This window comes from Emys orbicularis, chromosome 2 (assembly GCF_028017835.1).
Source record: "Emys orbicularis isolate rEmyOrb1 chromosome 2, rEmyOrb1.hap1, whole genome shotgun sequence".
Lineage (NCBI taxonomy): Eukaryota > Metazoa > Chordata > Testudines > Emydidae > Emys > Emys orbicularis.
The window spans coordinates 60,010,894-60,032,644 of NC_088684.1; the positions used below are offsets into that span (position 1 = coordinate 60,010,894).

The window sequence follows — 21,751 nt, forward strand, 5'->3', positions numbered from 1 at the left end:
AATTGACGGGGGGAAAAAAACCCTACAGAAATAACATGACCTGAAATTTGCAAACAGTTATGTGATGAAAAGGTGGGTAAATTTTAGGCTAGCAAACCTTGACAGTGTCAGTTAGAAAATGGAAAGAAGGGTAAAAAAAGCCCTGGAAGTTTTCAGGAAACTGTTAAATTACACACAAAGAATATTTACTGGATAGACTGACATGCAACTTTGTATTAAGACACTTTAAAATATGATTCGCAGAAGACTTAGGGACATTTAAAATTGTACAATAAAAATGATCCCCTATTTATCACAGCAAAGTATGCAAGAAATGCATGGATGGTATTGTTCAAAAAGTTGAACTTCAATCCATTTTTTAACACCAAAAAAAGGTAACTATTTGAGAAAACTTAGCTTCCAAAATAGAGTGTTAAAGAATAGATATTCTACGGTCAGGCTGGATAGATGAGGAAATCACATTTATTTGCCAGTTTTTCCATTAAGGATATTTACTTTCCCACTGACAGTTTAAAGCTTACTTTAATTTGGAAGAAAGTCAATAGTGGAAGCATATGCACTTAGGTCGCATGTTGAGTGTTAATGGACATCAAATAACATACGTCACCTAAGTAACCATCTCTACTGGATCTTCTACATATTCTTGCCAGCACTTAAGACTCAACATCATCAGTATAGACTCTTCTCTGATCTTCTATCAAATGTGTGCTGAATAACCTAAAAGGAATGCTTCAAGTTCAGGCTTAAAGCCAAATCTGCCCACAGATGCACCTAAATAGCACCCACTGACATGCAGAGATAGAATTTGCCCATTAAGTTATAATAGCAATGCCAATAATAATGATATTTCTAATGGGTCAAAGGATTCTTAAGACTTAAAGCCACGCTAGACTTTGGGGTCAAACACATCCAACAGAAGGTTGAATTTAGACCACGGTGTATTGGACATGCAAGAGTCCTTGGAAAGAAGGAGGACCACAATTGCTGGAACTATGGGAAAAGCGTAAAGCTAAATTCATGCATAATCTATGTTTTTTTGCCCTAGAATATATAAATCCTGAATTGATGTGGTAAACAGAATAAATATGATTCAGAAAGGTGACATTCATTCTGATATTGTGGTATTAGGGGTTGCTGATAAACTGCATAACATAAATAAGCCAGAGATACAGTTTCTTTGAAGGGCAACGTCGAAGGCAAGAAAGGTGATATTACTGAAATGAAAGTATTCCCTGACATGGACAAAAATAAATGTGTGCACTGAATTAGAAGGAATTGTCAAATGTGGAAAAACTGAATTTTGTTTAAATGAAAAGCTACGTATCTATTGTTAAAATATGCTATTTTTTCATGATTTGAAGGATTATCTCTAATGATAAAGTTTTCCTTATCATCACTTTTGGTTGGCATGTTATATACAGGATGGTGTTTCAATAAGGGAGGGACAATTCATGATGATTCTTAGGAATCACTGGGTGACTCATCTGCACCTCTGTTTCTGTCAGCTAGGTGGGATTCTGGGTACTAAGACAGTTGGGTGAAGGAGCAGGGACAGGCTGGAGTAAGGAACAGATGGAAGAGCACCCACAAGGGCCAGTTCAGCAAAGCACTTATGTATGTGCTTAACTTTAGGTTTATTTGTAGTCCCATTGAAGGCAACAAGATTGCTCAGATGCTTAAAGCATGTGCTTAAGTGCATGGCTGAATCAGGATCCCCAAAAAGGTGGCAATAGGGAGCAGGTGGAGAAGCAGTGCTGGGCTGATAGGTTGTAGTAGCAGGAGGAAGCCACCACATACCAAGACCAGTGGTTACCATTTTAGATAGCCACTAATCCAAAATCTGACCTGTGTAAGGATGAATCAGGGAAATATGCCTGGATTTGTGCACAAATCAAAGCCAGACTGTATATTCATCAGATTCCTAATTTTAACCCTGTAATTGCCACTAACATATTTGTATTTGTATCTCTCTTTTGAGCAAAAAGAAATTAAAGCAACATTGACAAAATAAGATGATTATGCAGTAAACCAAACTGGCAACAGTTACTGGTATCTATTTTTAGTAATTTCTTTCAAAAATTATTTTTTAGAGCAGACAGAACATGGATCATTTATTTTGAGAATGACAAGCCAAGACAGCAGGCACTATTCATCATCAATGCCTTATTATTGCTGGAATTGTTGGGAAGTTGCATTGAAATCAATAGGTTTAGTGAGTGATGTTATTATGCTCTATTATAATTTTAGCTGAGTTTTAGTGGGTGCCTGGGATCTAGCCGTCATTTCTGGCTAGCCATCTGACACTTCTATTGAGCTCTTACCGGCTTATGTGTTTTTATTCATACTCTGCAGCTGGCCATAAAGTTGACCTTTACAAATGTATGGTCTGAGGGATATTTATTTTATGAGAACATAGATACTTGAGCCAAACCAGACTACACCTAACAAGCTACATTCTAATTTCCTCTACAATATTATCTGTAGGTTGATTGATGGCAGCAGTCCTTTTAGCATTACAAACAGACAAGTCTTTGATTTGATATTGATATGATAACATGAAGCAAAATAAAATGAAATTCTGTCATTTGAAAGCCTAATGTAAAAGTATACATGAGGTATACATAAAATGCATGTATAGACAACATAAAATGCTTTTTGGTTTAAGGCCAGAAGAGTCTTAGAAACTTACTACAAAATTCATGTCTGGATTCAGCGGCATCTCTCTAGTGACTATCAATGAAGACTTGTATGACTAAAAATGTTCTAGCTTACCCTAACTTAATTTCATTATACAGGCCTTAAGCCCATTTTATAAACCAGAACCAAACCTGCAATATTACTTTAGGGCAGTTCCAACCTATAAATACTCAAGAGAAAATACAACATTTTGCATCTCCCAATGACAGGTGTGTTATAAAGGAATACAGTCAAGGCTGCTGAGTTATGGCTAGGGCTATGATTTTGTCACAGAGGTCACCGTGACTTCCAGAGACCTCCGTGACTTGAGCCCCCAGCTCCTGGTGGCAAAGAACTGTGGGGGCTGATCTCCCAGTTGCAGCTGGGAGTTCCAGGGCACCCCTGCCCCCTGCTGTAACGGGCAACAGAGGTGCTCCACAGCTCCTGACTGCGGCGGGAGCCCCCGAGCATGGAACCACTGTAGGCGGTGAGGAGACCCCAAGCTCCTGGCTGCTGCGGGCAGTGCAGCCCCCGTGAATTCCCAGCCGCCGCGGGTGGTGGGGGTGCTCTGCAGCTGCCAGCCACCATGGGCCACTGGGGTGCCCTAGAGCTCCAAGCCACTGCGGACAGTGGGGAGACCCTACAGCTCCGAGCCAAGCCCCCCTGGGTGGTGTGAGGACCCCGCAGCTCCCCATTTTGTCATGCATATTTTTAATAAAAGTCACGGACAGGTCACGGGCTTCCATGATTTTTTCTTTATTGCCTGTGACCTGTCTGTGACTTTTACTAAAAATATGCATGACAAAATCTTAGCCTTACTTATGGCATTATACCTACTAGCTTGAACTTACATGTGATGCAAACAAATGTTTGCAGTTGCACCATCTTCTCCATTCTGGCTCAGTTCATTTTAGCTGGCAGCAGATTGACACTTTACAAGTGCAGGATTCTTGCAAGTTTCAATCCTCTGCTGTCCACAAGACCAGAGCTGGAAGGTAGTGTGTTGCAGATGGTAGAAGATGTAGGCCCATAAAATAAACAAGCCCAGTGCTGGGTTTGGTGTTGTTGGGTCACCCAACACAGGAGTTGGAACTCAAACATCACAATTCTCACTTTGGAGAGTGTGGCAGGGCAGGGGTGAAACCCCTTGAATGCCCTGCTAAAATGCTGGCTAAGCCCTGCTTTCGGGCAGAGAGGCCGGGGCAGAGGCTCAAAGCAGCCAGCAGGGAGCCCAGCTGCAGGCCCTAATGAGGGCTGGCTCGCTACAATAGATTGAGCTAAGCAGCAACAGCTGGGCTGAAGGCTGGGAGGGCTATAAAAGCCCTGAACAAAACTCAGTGAGGAGGCTAGCCTGGGAGGGAGGGAGGGAGGGAGGGGGAGAGAGAGAGAGAGAGAGAGAGAGAGACAGGAGGCTACAGCTCTCTCTCCTCACCACAGGAAGGGAGCCTCAAGGGACCCTGGAACGGGTTAGAGCGGGGATAACTGTTCGGGGATAAAGGGGACTGCACGGTGGCACTGTAAAATAAAGCACAAGGGTGAAACACCAGAAGAAGGCGTGAGAACTCTTATTTTACCAGCCTAAGCACAGGGCACTGGGCGAGAAGGCAGAAACCTGTGCGGACCCTGTGACAGAGAGGCTGAATTTTTTTTTTGTGTCAGGAGGAGATTTAAATATACATTTGTATCTCTGTGAAATTTTAGACTTGGAGAGTGCGTGTTTAATAGTGGACCGGATACTGAATTTAACAGTGGATTTGATAGTGCAGTGGAGACAGGTGTGACATCAGTTAATGGTATCCTGGTGGACAATTTAAATCCCATGGGTCAAATTAGCTCTGGGGGTAAAATTTATTGGTGAAGTGCCAAAAGTTAAAGGGAGACAGAATGAAGTGTAAATGATGCAGTATTTAAACTTGTACCATTTGGTAGGTGTCCAAAGGAAGATGATGGGAAGATCCTATTAATTGATTTCAGTTGAAATTACATAGGTGGATCTGAGGGCAGAATAGATGCTGTGGGGTTAAAATAAAATTAATGTAGGGAGAGGTTTGTTCAGGCAACAGTTAACCTTCAATTTGGTATTGATGATGTAAGGTTTTTTATTATACAATTGTAATATTTTAATATTCTGTCATAGATTTGTACTGTTATTGCATTACATACCTATGACTGAAAGTAAATTTTTTATGCACAAATGTATGTGTCAGATATTTCCAATTTTAAACGCAAACACTAGTGGATGGTGTTTTATATATAAATACTCTCTCAATTACTGGAGCTAGCAAACAGGGGAGTTCTGAAAGGGAGATGTAGTCTCTCTTTCTTCACCTGTACATGACCCTTAGAGTGAGTTTGAAGTCTGTTGGCTTGTTTAGTGTATGCTTGCCTGATTAAAGTTTATAGTGTGGTCTGTTTTGCGGGCTGTGTGATGACAAAGCAGCCTGGTAGGCGAGGCAGAGGCTATAGCCTGCTCTTCACTGATCCCTGATCCCTTCAGGATCCCTCAATAAGGGGGCAGGGCTAACTCAGGGAGAACAGGGGTTTAAAAGAGCCAGCTCCTAAGCTACCCGAAGAGCTAGTGAAGAGGGGAGTATTGTTACGGAGTTTAGAGACTGAGTGTAAGAGGCAGTTACACCTAACAAATATACTCTAATCTTAGCCCAATAATCTTCCCCACCCCCAAAAACCCCAAACCTTCCAATCACCCCGCAAAGCAAAAATAATTCAGGCAGAGGTCCAGCAGCAGAGCAGGGGCTATCCAGTTTATTGCACTCAATGCAACATGTACTGCCTTGAGGGCAGGTAGCATATGTGTGCATATATGGCCCTCAGAGATTGAGTATGGGCTCTTAAGGCCAGAGTTGCTGAACTGGATTAGCTAAGGGAGACAGAGGTACACCGAGGACACTGTCAGGGACACAGGAAAGCAGTGCCACCCCCAGTCTAATAGCCTTTATGCTGTTGAGGAGGATGAAAGTCTCAGGGAAGGAGAACATCAAGCTGGAGCAGAGGGAAAAGATTTCATAGTTGAGACCCTCCTTCCAGATGATGTCATGGTACCCTCACACTGATGATACCTCTCTGGGAGAGGGGACCCCAGTTATTAGGAAGAGACAGGTAATAGTAATGTGAGATTTGATTATTAGAAATATAAATAGGTTTGTGATGACCAGGAAAACTGCATGATGAATTGCCTACCGGGTGCAAAAGTTGTGGACTTCTCAAGACATCTAGATAGACGTATGTGCAATTCTGGGAAGGAGCTGGTGGTTGTGGTACATGTAGGTACCAATGACACAGGAAAGGTAGAAGAGAGGTCCTGGAGGCCAAATGTAGGTTCCTATATAAGAGACTAAAATTCAGAACCTCCATGGTAGCATTCTCTAAAATGTTTCCAGTTCCACGCACAAGGCCAGTTAGACAAGCAGAATTGCAGAGTCTCAACACATTGATGAGACAATGTTGTTGGGAGGAGGGATTTAGGCTTATTAGGAACTGGGGAACCTATATAGGAAGGATGGACTTCACCTAAACTAAAATGGAATCAGATTGCTGGTATATAAAATTAAAAAATTCACAGAGGAGTTTTTAAACTAAGGGCTGGGGGAAAGACAACAGGTATGGAGGAGCACACAGTTCAGACACATCCTCCAGGGAAGCATTTATTAGATGGGATACTCTATATCCTAATAAAGAGGAGAGACTAGAAGTTGATAAACTACAGGTAAAAATGGAAGAGAAACTGTCAAACAAAAAAGAATCCCATTCAATTACATCACATGAAGGCTATCAATATTGAAAATTTTTTATAAGTGCTTGTATACAAATGCTAGAAATCTAAATGCTAAGATGGGTGAACTTGAGTGTCTGGTATTAAATGAGGATATTGATATAATAGGCTTCACAGAAACTTGATGATAATCAATGGGACACAGTAATACCAGGGTAGAAAATATACAGGAATGACAGAATAGGTCACTGGAAGGAGTGGCACTATATATGAAAGAAAGCATAGCATCAAATAAAGTAAAAATCTTAAATGAATCAAACTGTACTGTAGAATCTCTATGGATAGAAATTCTGTGCTTGAACAATAAGAGTATAGCAGTAGGAATATATTATCACTCATCAAGATGGTGATGGTGACTGTGAAATGCTCAGGGAGATTAGAGAGGCTACAAAAACAGAAAATCCAATAATAATGGGGGATTTCAACTATCCCCATACTGACTGGGTATATGTCACCTCAGGACAGGATGCAGGTATAACATCTAGACACTAAGTGACTGCTTCTTGGAGCAGCTAGTCCTGGAACCCACAAGGGGAGATGCGATTTTTGATTTAATCCTGAATGGAGCACAGGATCTGATGAAAGAGGTGAATATAGATGAACTGCTCAGTAATAACAACTGTAATATAATTAAATTTAACATCCTTGTGAGAGTGTGTGTGTGTGTGTGTGTGTGTGTGTGTGTGTGTTTATGTATGGGAAATACCAAAGAAACCTATCACAGTAGGATTTAACTTCAAAAAGGGGAACTACACAAAAATTAGGAAGCTAGTTACATAGGGGGCTGGAACAATATGTAGAGTGAGGTGCTGAGAGCCATTGAACCAAACTGTAAACCCAGTATATGATGGAAACCACTTCAAGCCAGGCAGTGGGCAGCACAGAATCCCTAGTTCCAGCACCTATGTAGTTACATAGAAATTAAAAGGAACAGTCACAAAAGTGAAATGCCTGGAAGCTTCATGAAAACTATTTAAAAACACCATAATAGAGGCTCAAAGGACCAAAAAATGCCAATATGGCTAAACAGCAGAGTAAAAGAGGCTGTTAGAGGCAAAAAGGCATCCTTTAAAAATTGGAAGTCAAATCCTACTGAGGAAAATAGAAAGGAGCATAAACTCTGGCAAGTAAAGTGCAAAAGTATAATTAGGCAGGCTAAAAAATAATTTGACAACAGCATTTTTTTTTTAATTATGTCAGAAGCAGGAAGCCTACCAACAGTCAGTGGTTCCACTGGATGATCATGGTGCTAAAGGAGCACTCAGAGAAGACAAGGCTGTTGCAATGAAGCTAAGTGAATTCTTTGCACTGGTCTTCACTGCAGAGGATGTGATGGAGGTTCCCACATCTGAGTCATTCTTTTTAGGTGACAAATCTGAGAAACCATCCCAAATAGAGGTGTCAGTAGATGAGGTTTTGGAATCAATTGAATAAGAAGTCACCAGAACCAGATATTCCCCCAAGAGTTCTGCAAGAATTCAAATATGAAATTGCAGAACTACTAACTGTGGTATGTGACCTATTGGTTAAATCAACCTCTGTACCAGATGACAGTTAATGTAATGCCAATTTTTCAAACAAAGGTTCCAGATGTGATGTTGGCAATTATAGACGATAAGCCTAACTTCAGTAGCAGGAAAACAGTATGGAGCAGAATTATCTGAGAGACGTACATGAACATGGTATGTTAGGGAAGAATCAACATGGTTTTTGTAAAGGGAATTACCTCATTAATCTATTAGAATTCCTTGAGGGTACCAAAAAGCATGAGGACAGGGGTCATACAGTTGATATAGTGTACTTGGACTTTTAGAAAGCCTTTGACAAGGTCCCTCACCAAAGGCTCTTAAGCAAAGTAAGCAGTCACGGCATAAGAGGGAACGTCCTCTCATGGATCAATAACTGGTTAAAAGACAGGAAACAAAGAGTAGGAATAAATGGTTAGTTTTCAGAATGGAGAGAGGTAAATAGCAGGGTCCCCCAAGGATCTGGGCTGGAACCTGTGCTGTTCAACATATTCCTAAATTATCTGGAAAAGTGCGTAAACAGTGAGGTGGCAAAGTTTGAAGACAATACTATATTACCCAAGATAGTTAAGTCCAAAGCAGATCGTGAAGAGTTACAAAGGAATCTCACAAAACTGGGTGACTGGTCAGCAAAATAGCAGATAAAATTCAACATTGATAAATGTAAATAAATGCACACTGGAAAAAATAATCCCAATTATACATTCAAAATGCTGGGATATGACAGAGCTCTAGAATATGAATGGTGTGGAGAAAATGACTAGGGAATTGTTATTTACCCTTTCACAGGGGTTTCTAAATGAAATCAATAGGCAGCAGGTTTAAAACAAACATAAGGAACATAAAGAAGTACTTCTTTTCACAACGCACAGTCAACTAGTTGCCAGGGAATGTTCTGAAGGCCAAAAGTATAACTCGATTCAAAAAAGTATTAGTACATTCATGGGGGATAGGTCCCTCAATGGCTATTAGCCCAGATGTTTAGGACGCAACCCCATGCTTGAGGTGTCTCAACTTCTGGCTGCCAGAAGCTGTGACTGGATGATAGGAGATGGATCATTTGATAAATTCCCCTGTTCTGTTTATTCCATCCGAAGCATCTGGCACTAGCTCCTGATGGACGACAGGATACTGGGCTAGACAGAGCATTAGTCTGACTCAGTACGGCCATTCTTGTGTTCTTATGGAATTACTGTAGTAAAATAGTCACTGGAAATATTCACCACTGACTGAAAGAAAACTTCAAGCCACTACAATGAAAAAAAACCCCAGAGTCATAATCAATGCTCATTTAACTGGGTTCAACTCCACTATAATCATAGGCTTTCACCCAGTTAAGCCAGAGACAAATTTAGCTCATAAACTATATAAAGAGGAAATATACAGGCTCAGATTCTCTGTGGTGTCTAGCTTCTGGTGGGCACAGCAGATATGGGGGCTTTCAGGGAGCCAGGTAATGCACCCTGACTCTCTGGCTGTTTCTATCATGGCAATACCCTAAAGAACCATCCACCAGCTGGGTACAGCAGGAGCACAGCATATTCTTCTCATGCCACCTTTCTGCCCCCTATGTTTGGTTTGTGGGGAAGGGGCAGGTAAGGAGCCTGCTACCCCAGTTCTGTAATTATTGGATTCTCTCCCACGCTGGCAGAGGGAATATGGGCAGTTTCCACAGTTCAAGCTGTGCAAAGGGAGCAGTGCGGCCAGAGAACTTGGCCCATGGTATTGATATATTGGCCTGGATCTGGACCAAAAACTCTGGATCTGACCAACCAAATAAGTTAGGTGAGGAGAGTGTGGCAAAGGTTGGAGTCTGAACTTTCATCAGTCTCTGAATTTCACAGCAGGCCTCTAGCTCACTTATAAGCAAAAGAAAAACCAGCATCTGAACATCCCAAACTGTGAAGGAGAGGAGAAAGGGTTTGAAATCCAATAGACAGATATATTAAATATGTGCAAAATTTGGAAACTATGCACCCTTGTGGTCAGTCATGCATGTAACTGGCTTTGTGTAAGTGACCACATCCAATTTGTGTGTACTTACCATGTGGATACGTGTTAGTATATGCTCTCAATTACATGTACCTAACTTTGAAAACCAGCCACTTTTTGCTGTAAGCAGAATTATTATTAAGGAATGCATTTAGTATTTTATCCTGGTTCTTTTTGTTCTATATATGCAATATGGACAAGTTAACTCTGCTGTGGAGACCTGGGATCAAATTTGTCCCTGGTATTACTATACAGATGTCAACTGAGTTACCACAGGAATGATTTGGCTCATTAACTTTAGCTTAGGCCATGGGTTCCTGAAGGCTGTAGAAATGTCACGGCTAATGTTAGCCTATTATTTTTCTATCTGATTTATTTGTGCTGATATCCTTAAAAATGTAAGGCAATCATTAGGACTGAAAGTTTGTCATTGATTTTTTCCTAAAGATCTTTGGTTACAAACAGACCCTCATATAGCAGCTCCGGGCTGGCTTTTGGGCTCCATGAACCCATGGCTAAAGAATCCTTGCTTATTCAAAGGAGCCCAAACCAATCACAGCTGTGGGAGGCAGCATTACATGCCATTGGTATTGCAAGCTCCCTTCTAGCCTAGTGCCTGCAACCAATGAGATATCTGATCAAAAGAAGGGCAGCTAGATGGCTTACTCCAGTGGATTAGGGATAGGACTGAGAGCAAGGGATTCTAATGTTGCAGTTCTGACACTCGATCAACTCACTTAATCTTACCTTTTCCACATGTGTATTACAAAAGTTATTACAAAATCATAGTTTGGCATAAGATGTAACAAGCACATGAAATAATTGCAAGGAAAATAGTTTGGTATTTTAAAACTCAACACTTTAGTGTTCAAAGGTCTAAATGAGACCATTGATGTCTCCGTTTTTGTAGAAATGTTCAGCTTGCCCCCACCTGTTTTAATCACTGTTTGCAATGGCAATAGTTTGACACTTGAAAACCTTGCCTTTCAAGGAGACTGTATTGTGTATATTCTTTCAAAAGTGGCTGTATTTTATAAGCATGGGTGAGGTGAGAACTGTGGCAAAGGACTCTCTTGATGGTTTGCCAGTCAAAACATATTCCAGACCAATCTGGGATTAAATGAGATGTACTATAACAGTGCGTTTCAATGAATGGCAAGAATAAAGGCATGAGTGGATTATTTTTCAGTGTATGAACTATGGTGAGTGCCATCCTGTTTGTTTTACAGAACTCTACCTGCTTTGGATAAAGCATCACAGGTGGCTACAGACTGAAACTGGAAATTAAGCACAGCAGCGCTTTGTACTCTCATTCAAAACAGTTTGCTAATATTTCTTTTAAAAGCAATGATTATAATTAGCTAGAATGCTATAACTGGGCTTCTGAGGGAAACCTACAAATGTATTTTCAATGTTTATTATTAATAGGGAATATTCTTGTAAAACTCCATTCAATACATTCAGAATTCTACACGTCACAAGAGACACCCCCTCCTCCATATCATCACTAAATATATTGCGTTAATTCAGAATCAATTAAATATTTTGGGCTTCATTTTTTTTTTTTAATTCCTTAACCCAGCTCCCATTTTTTTAAACACTAGTGAACGGCTGCTGGTGCAAGTGTACTATTTGATACCTAGCTACCTGCTCCATCTAGCAAAATGTGGACAGATGACCAAGTTTCTGCTTTACAAATGTTTATGATAGGTACGTGCGCCAGCTGCTGATGTTGCCTTCACTCTACTAGAATGTGTCAATAGCTTAGCTGTTGGGGTTATATTAGCCAACTGGTAGTATAAATGAATGCACAAAGGATAAAATCCTTTGAGTAGACACTGATCTGCCCTTAGGTCTGTCCAAAATTGCAATAAACAACTGAGAAGAAGACCTAAAAGACTTAGTATGCTCCAGATAGAAAGCTAGAGCCCTTTTCACTTCACCAAATGTAGTCTCTCCTCATCTCTATGAGCCTGGAGTTTCAGAAAGAAAATTGGTATGTAGATTGCCTGGCTAACAGGAAACCTTAAGATGAACCTTATGCCTATGGAAAACTGTACAGGGAGGGTTTGATACTAGGGCTTTTAACTCTACCGTCCTTCTGGCAAGGTAATGACCACTAGAATTGCTACCTTAATAAAGAAGTGCACCAGAGAGCAAGTTGCAAGGAGTTCAAAGGGTGGTCCCATCAATCTTGCTAGGACCAAGATCAGACCCCAAGGAGGGATAGGATCTTGCACATGTGCATACAATGTTGAGGAAACCCTTCAGGAGTCTGGTGACAATGGGGGTTGGAGAAAAGGGATCTACTATCTCTGTGGAAGGCTGAAATAGCTGCCAAAGGCACGGTTATAGAGCTAATAGCCAAACTCTGTTTTAGATATAGAAGATAATCCAGTACGAGATCCAGGGGTGCCCACTTTGGAGATACACCTTTCTGATGGGACCCAATGTTGAAGCACTTCCACTTAGCCAGGTAAGTGCTCCTACTGGAGGGTTTTCTGCTATTCATAAGCACTTTCAGAATGTTCTTTAAACAGGATCTCTCAAATGGTGTTAACCACGAAGCAGGTGGTTGTCAGATGGAGGGCTCTGAGGTTGGGATGGAGCAGGCAACTGTGGTCCTGGGAAATGATGTCTGGATCCAACAGGAGAGACAGTGGAGGCTTGTAGGGTTGAGTACCAGTGCTGATAAGGCCATGCTGGTGCTATAAGGATGAGGCAAGCAGGATCTTCTTTGACTTTGAATAAGAACTTGGGTTGCAAAGAAACTGGAGGGAAGGTGTACAGGAGGGAATTCTTCCAGGATAGGAAAAAAGCATTAATCAGCGAGCCTGGGCTGAGACCTCCCCAAGAACAGACCTGATGGCATTTTCTCACCAACTTGTGAGAGCTTTCATGCATTTCCTCTGCCTGAATGTCAAGCACAGAGGCCACCCTTCTCAAAAGATCTTGATGAGCTCAGTGATCCTCTGGCAGTGGAGAATCACTTGGCGGCTCAATAGCTTCATCTGGAGAAGAGGGAGAGGACACCACTGGCTTTTGAAGTGGTGGCTGATCTATGTCTTGCTGCGGAGAAGCTGCCTGAGTGACTGCTGGCTGGTTGGTACCGACCGCACTACTGGGAACCAGAGAATGATACCGTGCCGATGCCACCAGAGTGCTCTCAAAGATAGTGAACAAGAGGGTTGAGGGGAAGGATACCCCCCGGTGTCCAGGATGGCCACTGACATGGGCCTGGGAAATATTTGGGAAATATAGTCACCCTATATTTAATGTAATGCACCAAGACATTTTTATACTTTCTTGCTTATAGAGACATTAGGCAAATGTGGTCTCTTTAACCTATTTCCGATAAACCTCATGCAGTATGTCACCACATATTTCCCAGAAATACATTCCATTAGGGTGTATACAGTTCTGGAATCATTTGTTGCTCACCTGTCCTGGTTGCTCACAAGCTGTCTGGTATCTCGCTTGTTGGCATAATTCTTTTACTCTCTCATATTTTGGTAAATGGTTAGACTGTTGGGCATTTTTGTTGGGTTCCTCCTTCTTGCGCAGAAATTTGCTTTCAAAAGGGAAAAAGAGTTAAATTTTTTGTAGGCAATGCACTCAAACGTTGAAGGGGATACATTTCATTTAAAAAGCGATGATATTCAAGATTTAGAATCTGGTGGCCATCTTCTACGACAGTAGTTCTCAAACCGTGGGTCGCGACCCCGTTTTAATGGGGTTGCCAGGGCTGGTGTTAGACTTCAGCCCTGGGTGGTGGGGTTCAGGTTACAGGGGTTTGGCCCCCCCTGTCCAGAGTGGCAGGGCTTGGGCAGGCTCAGGCTTCGGACCCCCCTCCTGGGGTCGTGTGGTAATTTTTATTTTCAGAAGGGCGAAGCGGTGCAATGAAGTTTGAGAACCCCTGTTCTAAGTTGAAAACATTCATGTGCTTGTGAGATATAGCAACAGGAGCTTTTGCAGTAAAGGAATGGTCCAAGTGACATACTGGAAACCTACACCAGCAGTCATTGCTTCTCTTTAGGAATTATTAGTGTAGTCATACCCACAAGTTTATTTTCACAGACTGCCACGTCGTAAGTGCCATAAAAGGAATTATTGTAATACTTTTACTCAGAGAATTTTCACAGTAATAAAGGGCAAGGCAATGTAAATGATAAACTGTGTGAGAAAATGTTGAATAGCTATATTTATGAATCTCATTTACATATGGACCGTTCCTTTACTTAAATCAAAAGGAGAAGGATTTCTAACTGAGGTGAAAACTATAAAATTATCTGATAGAAGAATGTTGCACCATCACCTCAACAGCAGAACTTGGAGAAGAGTGTTGGAATGGGAAGGGAAAATCAGCCAGGTGACCAAGTGAACGGCTGTGGGTCTGAGGTTAAAGAGCAAATCTAGGCAAGTGGAAGGGATGGGCCAGTAAAGTTGCTGTGGAAAGCACCCACTCAAATCTCTTATGAAACCGCTAAGAAGAGGAGCCACCGGTTGCACAGCTTGCGCTGGGGAACAAAGAAACCCTGTCAGTGTACTTGCAGACTTTACAGCCTAGCTGACCACTAAAAAGAGAAGAGAGCAAGCACAAGCAAGCTTGCCACCAGGCAAGTTTCCCAAAACGTTCTCAGCTTTAATAATTACCCTCTTTCCACCAGAAATGTATCACGCCAAATTTTGGTCTTCTTGTTTGTTCGAAACCTGAAAGCAAAATAATAATATTTACTGCTGGCATCTGTGACTGTTTTTGAATAGTAGCGGTAGTGTTAACAATTTATTTGTTTTTAAATGACCTCTTGGCTCATGTATACGTGCAATTTTATAAATGTGCTATTTAAAACAGTTTTGAAATGTGAAAGCTGTGATCATTGGGTTTGACATAGCTTATTTTGCCACAATTTCTTTTCCATTCAGCTGTTGATTTACTCAGGTGTTTGCTGCTGAATTGGCTTTGAGAAATGGCAATGACCTACCTGTTTCCTGGCTTTTCGAGGTCCAGAAGTTTTAGGACAGACTTGCCATCCATATCTGGAGGCGCGTCAAGTCCTGCAATATCCAGAACCGTTGGAGCAAGGTCAATATTCAGCACTATCTGAGGCACTCTGCAAATTAATAGAAAAGGTCAGAATTGTATCACGTGTAGGGTGACCAGATGTCCCGTTTTTAAAGGGACAGTCCTGTTTTGGGGGCCTTTTTCTTATATAGGCGCCTATTACCCCCCGCCCCCTGTCCCGTTTTTTCACAGTTGCTATCTGGTTACCCTAATCTTGTGTAAGATATGTAACCCTTCACATTCTTTCAGAATTAGAATAATAATAAATGTGTATGAGTTCTTTGAAGGTGAAAAGCTCTATATAAGTGCTAAGTGCAGAAGTTCCCTCTAGAGGGCTGTGACTTTGAAAATGACAGACCAATATCATTGGATACTGTCATAAAGGGCATCTGAGCAAGGTACAGTTAAATAAAGAGTTAAAACAGGCATGTTATAACTCCCATCTCACTCATAATAAATCCATTCTGCTAAGCCAGAAGAGAAGCAATAGCTGTCCTCATTTTAACCTAACTGCTTTTTAAAAATAAAGGACAAAACCTAACTATCCAGGGCTATAAATAATACAATTTTCTATTACACATTTTAACAGACATGCTTTTGTTCTTCTAAGGCAGTGTCCTGCATTAACAGAGTATTCTTTATGAAAGGAAACCAGACACTTAGAGTGACCATCAGATGTGCTTAGAAACATTTCAAATGAGGTACAGCAGCTGTGCTGCAGACATAGGAGAACGTACACTGATCCCGGCTCTACACTTGGCCCACGAATAAAGAAAGGAACTCGAATATCAAAGTCATATGGCATTGACTTTCCCTTGACCAGTCCAAACTGCCCAATATGGTAACCATGGTCAGCAGTGTAAATGATGTAGGTATTCTCCAGTTCTCCCGTCTCCACAAGCATATGGTATAACTGAAAGATAGCATAGGAAAAACTCAGAATCAAATATTGCAAAACATTTTTTACATAATTATAGTTTTTCTCATTTAAACCTGTCGGGCCAAATGTAACATTGGGGAAACTATTGAAACTAACAGTTATGCCAAGGATGAATTTGGCACATCATGCCCTTAGCATGCTGTAGAAAACTGAACAAAATGTTGTTTTGCTACTCACCCACTAGCTCTACATCTTGACATATGAGAGTTTGCTTCAGGGGGGATTTCAGAAAGTTTACTTTGGCAATTTATGGTGCTATTTGACTTGTGTCCCCACTACCCACAAATCTCTATATAATCATTGTAATACTGTGCTTGGTGAGTTACTAGCTCTACAACGGATGCATTCTCGGATTTGCTCGAATGTGTTGTTAGTTTGTAAGCGTCTCCTCCCCTTCAGTTAGGGGCTTAGAAAGAGGCTGTACATTTTATTGCTACTAGATGTTAAGGGAGTCCCTCCTTTAGCACCAGTGGAAAGGCCTTTGGTCATGTAGAGGGGTTTTGGAACAAAAGGTCAACAGTTCTATTCCTAACACCTCATGTGCTATATTATATGTAGTTAGCAGTCCTCTGTATTATCTATATGCTCACAAACACTAACAGTCTAACACCTGATTTTTGGTCCGTACTTCAGTGAACCCAGATGCCCAGAACTTAGTTGAAGGATGAACTGTGAAGGAAATAGGGTGGAGCAGAGGTAATGTCTGAGTGTATGTACATAGGTGCCATAGCCCTCTACAGATGAGGAACTTGAATATTTCTTTATATATTTGCTCTATTGGCTGACAGTGAGAAACTGATCCTTTAGCTTACTGGACACACGTTAATTTTTCCCCTTTAAAAAGCCACTTATTCTACTACCAGTTAAAAAAGTGGACAACAAAACAGCTGTGTAGCATTACCAGTCAGAGAATTTGTAGTAACTTGTATTTTCACAGGTAGATTTGGGTTCCCTATCACTGGGGTTGCCAGGCATCCGGTTTTCAACTGGAATGCCCAGTCGAAAAGGGACCCTGGCGGCTCTGGTCAGAACTGCTGACCAGGCCATTAAAAGTCCAGTCTGCAGCGCAGCGGGGACCTGAGGCTAAGGCAGGCTCCCTACCTGCCCTGGTTCTGCGCTGCCTCCGGAAGCAGCTGCCAGGTCCCTGCGGCCCCTAAGCACTGGGGCGGCCAGGGACTAGGAGGCGTCGTGTGCTGCCCCACCCTCAGCGCCGGCTCTGCAGCTTTCATTAGCTGGGAACCATGACCAATGGGAACTGCGGCGGGTGGCACCTGCGGGCATGAAGGCAGCGTGCATCACTCAGAGTCACCTGGCTGCCCATGAGCCTAAAGGTCACAGGGACCTGGCAGCCACTTCCTTGGAGCTGCGGTAAGCGCCGATGGGACCCCGCACCCCAAGCCCAGAGCCTCCTCCTGCACCCCAACCCCTCATCCCCAGCCTCACCCCAGAGCCCACACCCCCTCCCACACTCCAAACCCCTCATCCCCAGCCTAGAGCCTGCACCACCCACCCCAGAGGTCGGGCGGGGCAGGGGTGTTCGGTTTTGTGTGATTAGAAAGTTGGCAACCCTACCTATCACTTTAGGAATATAAACATGATTTTCTTCTCACTTACATGGGGTAAATCACAAATGATTCCACTGAAGTCAATGGAATTCACCAGCATAAGGTGAGTAGAAATGAGAGAGGAATCAGACTTGGTATACAAGTTACAAAACTGTGTAATAAAACAATTTATCCTTGACATTTTCAGCTGCTCACCCTTTCCATGGAGTCATCAACTGACATCAATGTCTGAAGCCTTTTGCGCTGTAAGACATTTGTAAATTCCATGTGGATAGGCAGCATAGGCCCAGTGTACTGCATGATCCAGTGTTTATCCATGTTTGGTGCGTAGTTATAGCTTGGAGTTCTGCAAAAAGAAAGGAGGGAATTTGCAGAATTTCACACAATATCATAGAAATTACAGGAAAAAAGGAATTGATCAGTGATCCATCTAATCCGTACCCTGTTTCTGATATAGTAAGCAACAATCCTTTAGAGCATGGTGGAAGGAAGGCTGTAGTGGACAGTTATAAAATAACCTGCCTTTAGGGGGACATTTCTTCCTAATACCCATCAGTTAGTGTTTGTTTTATGCCCTGAAGCATAAGCATTTACTATCCCTTTAAATCTATATCTATATAAATATATACATACATACACACACACAGGTGTGTATATGTGTGTCTGTGCATTCTCATTTATAACAACTATAGGTAAAATCCCTTAAGTAATTTAGGAGCTTAATCATATTTTCAAAAGTGGGTTAGGAACCTAAGTCCCACTGACTTTCAATGAGAAGTAGGCTCTTAAGTCATTTTTGAAAATGAGTTACATTTGAAAATGTTATCCCATTTCTCTAATTTGATCTCATCTTACTTCTTATGAGTCATTTGTTCATAGTACACACTCAGAGCTGGGTTTAATTGAGCAGGGTCACAAGTTCTGTTTTGCAGTGGGCCAGGACTAGTTTAGCCATATTTGTAGGTCAAAGAGGAGGATTAGCACAGCTGTGCAAGGTAGCTTGCACAAAGCCAAATTCTAACATGTACCTGGAGTTGTCTCTTACTTCAATGACCTCTAAAAGTCTAACATCTTTAAAAAGGTTCATATCACAATGACAAAAAACCCATGTAATCAGGCACCTTCACATTGCACAAGCCAAAAGGTAAAGTCAGCAAACTAAAGGATGAAATTCAGAGGTCAAAGAGGATTATGCTTCCAGTACTGTATTATTAAGGGAGGTTGCTAGTGTGCCTCACAAGAAGAATTTATCCCTTAATTAATCAACTTACAATTAAGCTGACAACAAAGACATTTTCCCACTGGGACAGGGACACATTAGCTTTTCTTGCTTCATTAGAATAGCAGCAACTGTAGTTTTTGATGTCCCCCAAAGAACTGACGTGCTTATTTGTTTCATCATCTCACTACCTCACTACCATCGTCAAATAAAGGCATGTTCAGGAAAAGCGCACATGCTTTGAGTTCTATCCTAACCAATATGGTAGATACATTTGCAATTATTACCTATAATGAAAAAATATATTTATTTATATATGGGCTAAATCCTGCAGGGTTTGTCTCTAAAGTATCATACACACCTATAGCAATGTATAGGTGAGCTATAGCATCAATACAATAAGAATCATAAGAAGATCCTAGCATGGAATCTAAATAATTACCTTGGTCAAATCCCATACTACAGAATCAAAAGCATGATTTCTCAAAGTTCCTACAAATGTCAAGAAACAGACAGAAACTGTTTGGTGGGTGATGGCATGTAAAATTTAAAAGTGTAAGAGGGAAATCACAGAAACACAAATATTCCATCTGAAATAAATCACTGTTAAGGAATGTATGGAAAAAATTAAACATGCAATATCCAGTGTGTCAGAGCAGCTCATTAGTCCCATTAGCCCTATTTTATATACAACAAACTCATCTGCCTCTTAAAAATTAAAAACAGAAACAAAACAAAATCCGTGTACAAGTAATTCTACCAACATGTTAATCACTGCTCCTGATGAGCTCAGTCCCCTTTCCCTATGCTGATGCAGTCATTTGCAAGACTCGGGCCTTAATTTATATTTTTAAATATTTACCCTGTTTTTCTTTTCCTTTCACTTTTCCTTATTTCTTATTATCACATTTTATTATATTACATATTTCATTATGTAATCTTGAATCAATCCATCATTAAATTGAAAAAATGCATGTGATGTGAAACCAAATTCATTTTATATCAGTTACACATACTGAATACATATGGGCATATTTTTACTAGTTTAAATATATGATGAAAATAACTATTACATGTTTAATATACCTAAGTTGGCAGGTTTTTTTAAACCATACATTACACACACAGCACATATGTAAAACATCAGAAAAAAGATTGCATGTGTAGATTTTTCCTCCCTCTCCTTCCATATCTCTACCAATCTGTAGAGAACAACTATTTTTGGCACCACGCCAACTCTTTAGCTAGAGATTCAGATAAACGAACCACACTCCCTTCCAATTCTGACAGTTTTAGGGAGAAATGACACTGCAACTAAGTTCTTTAAAGAGAGAGAAATACAAATAACTCTCTCTGTACTGCAGAAATATATACTGTAGAGAGAGATACAGTCATTAGCAGGCATTTTTCACATATTAAATAAAGCATGATGTTAGTGTCTGTTCACATCAAGTATAATAAAAATCATACTAGAATGAAAGCCCTGGCGAAGAAAGTCGTCCCAGTGTATATATAGTTTGAAGAAATGAGCAATTTCCCACACTGCCCAACCAGTGTTCCAGAGCAATTTTGATCTGGAGTGGTCAGAAGATAGTTTATTCTCCATGACTTGTTTCTTAGTTTCTCTATGGAATGGATACCAATTTGAAACACTGCATGGTCTAGATAATATTTAGTCCTGCCATGAGTGCAGGGTACTGGACTAGATGACCTCTTGAGGTCCCTTCCAGTCCTGTGATTCTATGTAATTTGGGAGCTATCCAAAAGAAGAAGGTGTTTTCTCATGGTCTCTATTATCTTTTTTTAAACATGTCAAATACACGCATCACCCTGTCCCTGGTTTAATCCATATAGAAGTTAAAATGATCTATTGTTTGTTGATCAGCTATGTATGAGTCCAGACAAGAGTGACCTTGAAATGAGCAACTGCCCGATGTCCCACTCTGGGACAGTACCAAAAGGAAAGCACAGAGCCACTCAAGCATAGCCTTGCCAAGGCCAACAGGCAAGCAAGCAAAATCTCCTTCAGTGGTGTCAAAGATTGTGACAAATCTAAAACAATTAAGATGCCTGACTATTGCCCATTGATCACCAACCAAAAAATCCAGCTCAGTCTCCATGCCATAAGCAGGTCGAATGCAAGACTCAAAGGAATCAAAGAAATCAGTGGATTTTAGATACCTGAATTGTTTCACAATAATACTCTCAATAACCTTACCCAAAAAGGGAAGATTAGAAACATGGCAACTTATGGCAAGACAATGACATTCAAGAAGTTTAGAATTATTAGATCTCAGTTCAACACTGAGGGCTGTAATCAACGACGACCAACAAAATGGAGGGGATAATAAACTGTCTTTAATTGGTTAATTTTAGTAAGTGCTCACAAATATTCCACCCATTGTAGGGCGATGTAAAATGGTGGAGTGCCCTGAGTGGGAACCTAGAGCTACATATGAGTACTCTGGCACAGCAGGTAATGTAGTTATAGCCTATTTCACTTTGAACATGAAGCTTTAGTAGATGGTGGGAATTCTAAGTTTTTCTTGTCTCTTCATTATATATGTTTCCTCTTCTTTTAAAATCCCTGTTTAGTGTTTCGCCATCAGCCACCAATATTGCATATTTCACAGAATGCCAATTCTCGTGCTGTTCCACAAATTATCTAGAAGATGAATTCACCTCATTTTGTAACCACCTCCTGTTTCACCCAGAGATTAAAAATACATTTTGAAAGTGTTTATGAAAGGTTTTAACTGTACCACTAATCCCTGGAGCGCTGCTGTTAAAGAGTATCCATTATAAGCAGGATGCTTCTGACAGTGGATCTGGGAACAGGAGACTTAAAGCCAACCTCAGCAGCTGGCTCGCCTTCTTGGCCACACAACAGGCTGTCATTGCACTGCTGACTTAACTGTAGCTTGGAGTCATCTTATCACTCAGCAACGAGCAAACATATTTTTTATGTTATTACGTATTAC

The 21,751-nt window shown here is 41.0% G+C and overlaps 1 protein-coding gene across 2 annotated transcripts in view; it reads right to left on the bottom strand.

The window, feature by feature from the left end:
- SULF1 (sulfatase 1) overlaps positions 1 to 21,751 on the bottom strand; it is a 102,676-nt gene that overhangs the window by 39,501 nt on the left and 41,424 nt on the right. The window contains exons 7-11 of one of the 2 annotated variants that reach the window (XM_065397997.1): positions 17,747 to 17,897; positions 15,784 to 15,959; positions 14,967 to 15,095; positions 14,638 to 14,694; positions 13,426 to 13,555 (exon numbers count right to left, since the gene is read on the bottom strand). In XM_065397997.1, coding sequence (XP_065254069.1) covers positions 13,426 to 13,555; positions 14,638 to 14,694; positions 14,967 to 15,095; positions 15,784 to 15,959; positions 17,747 to 17,897 — 643 coding nt within the window. The remainder of the gene's footprint in view (positions 1 to 13,425; positions 13,556 to 14,637; positions 14,695 to 14,966; positions 15,096 to 15,783; positions 15,960 to 17,746; positions 17,898 to 21,751) is intronic. The other variant, XM_065397998.1, reaches the window with a different exon arrangement.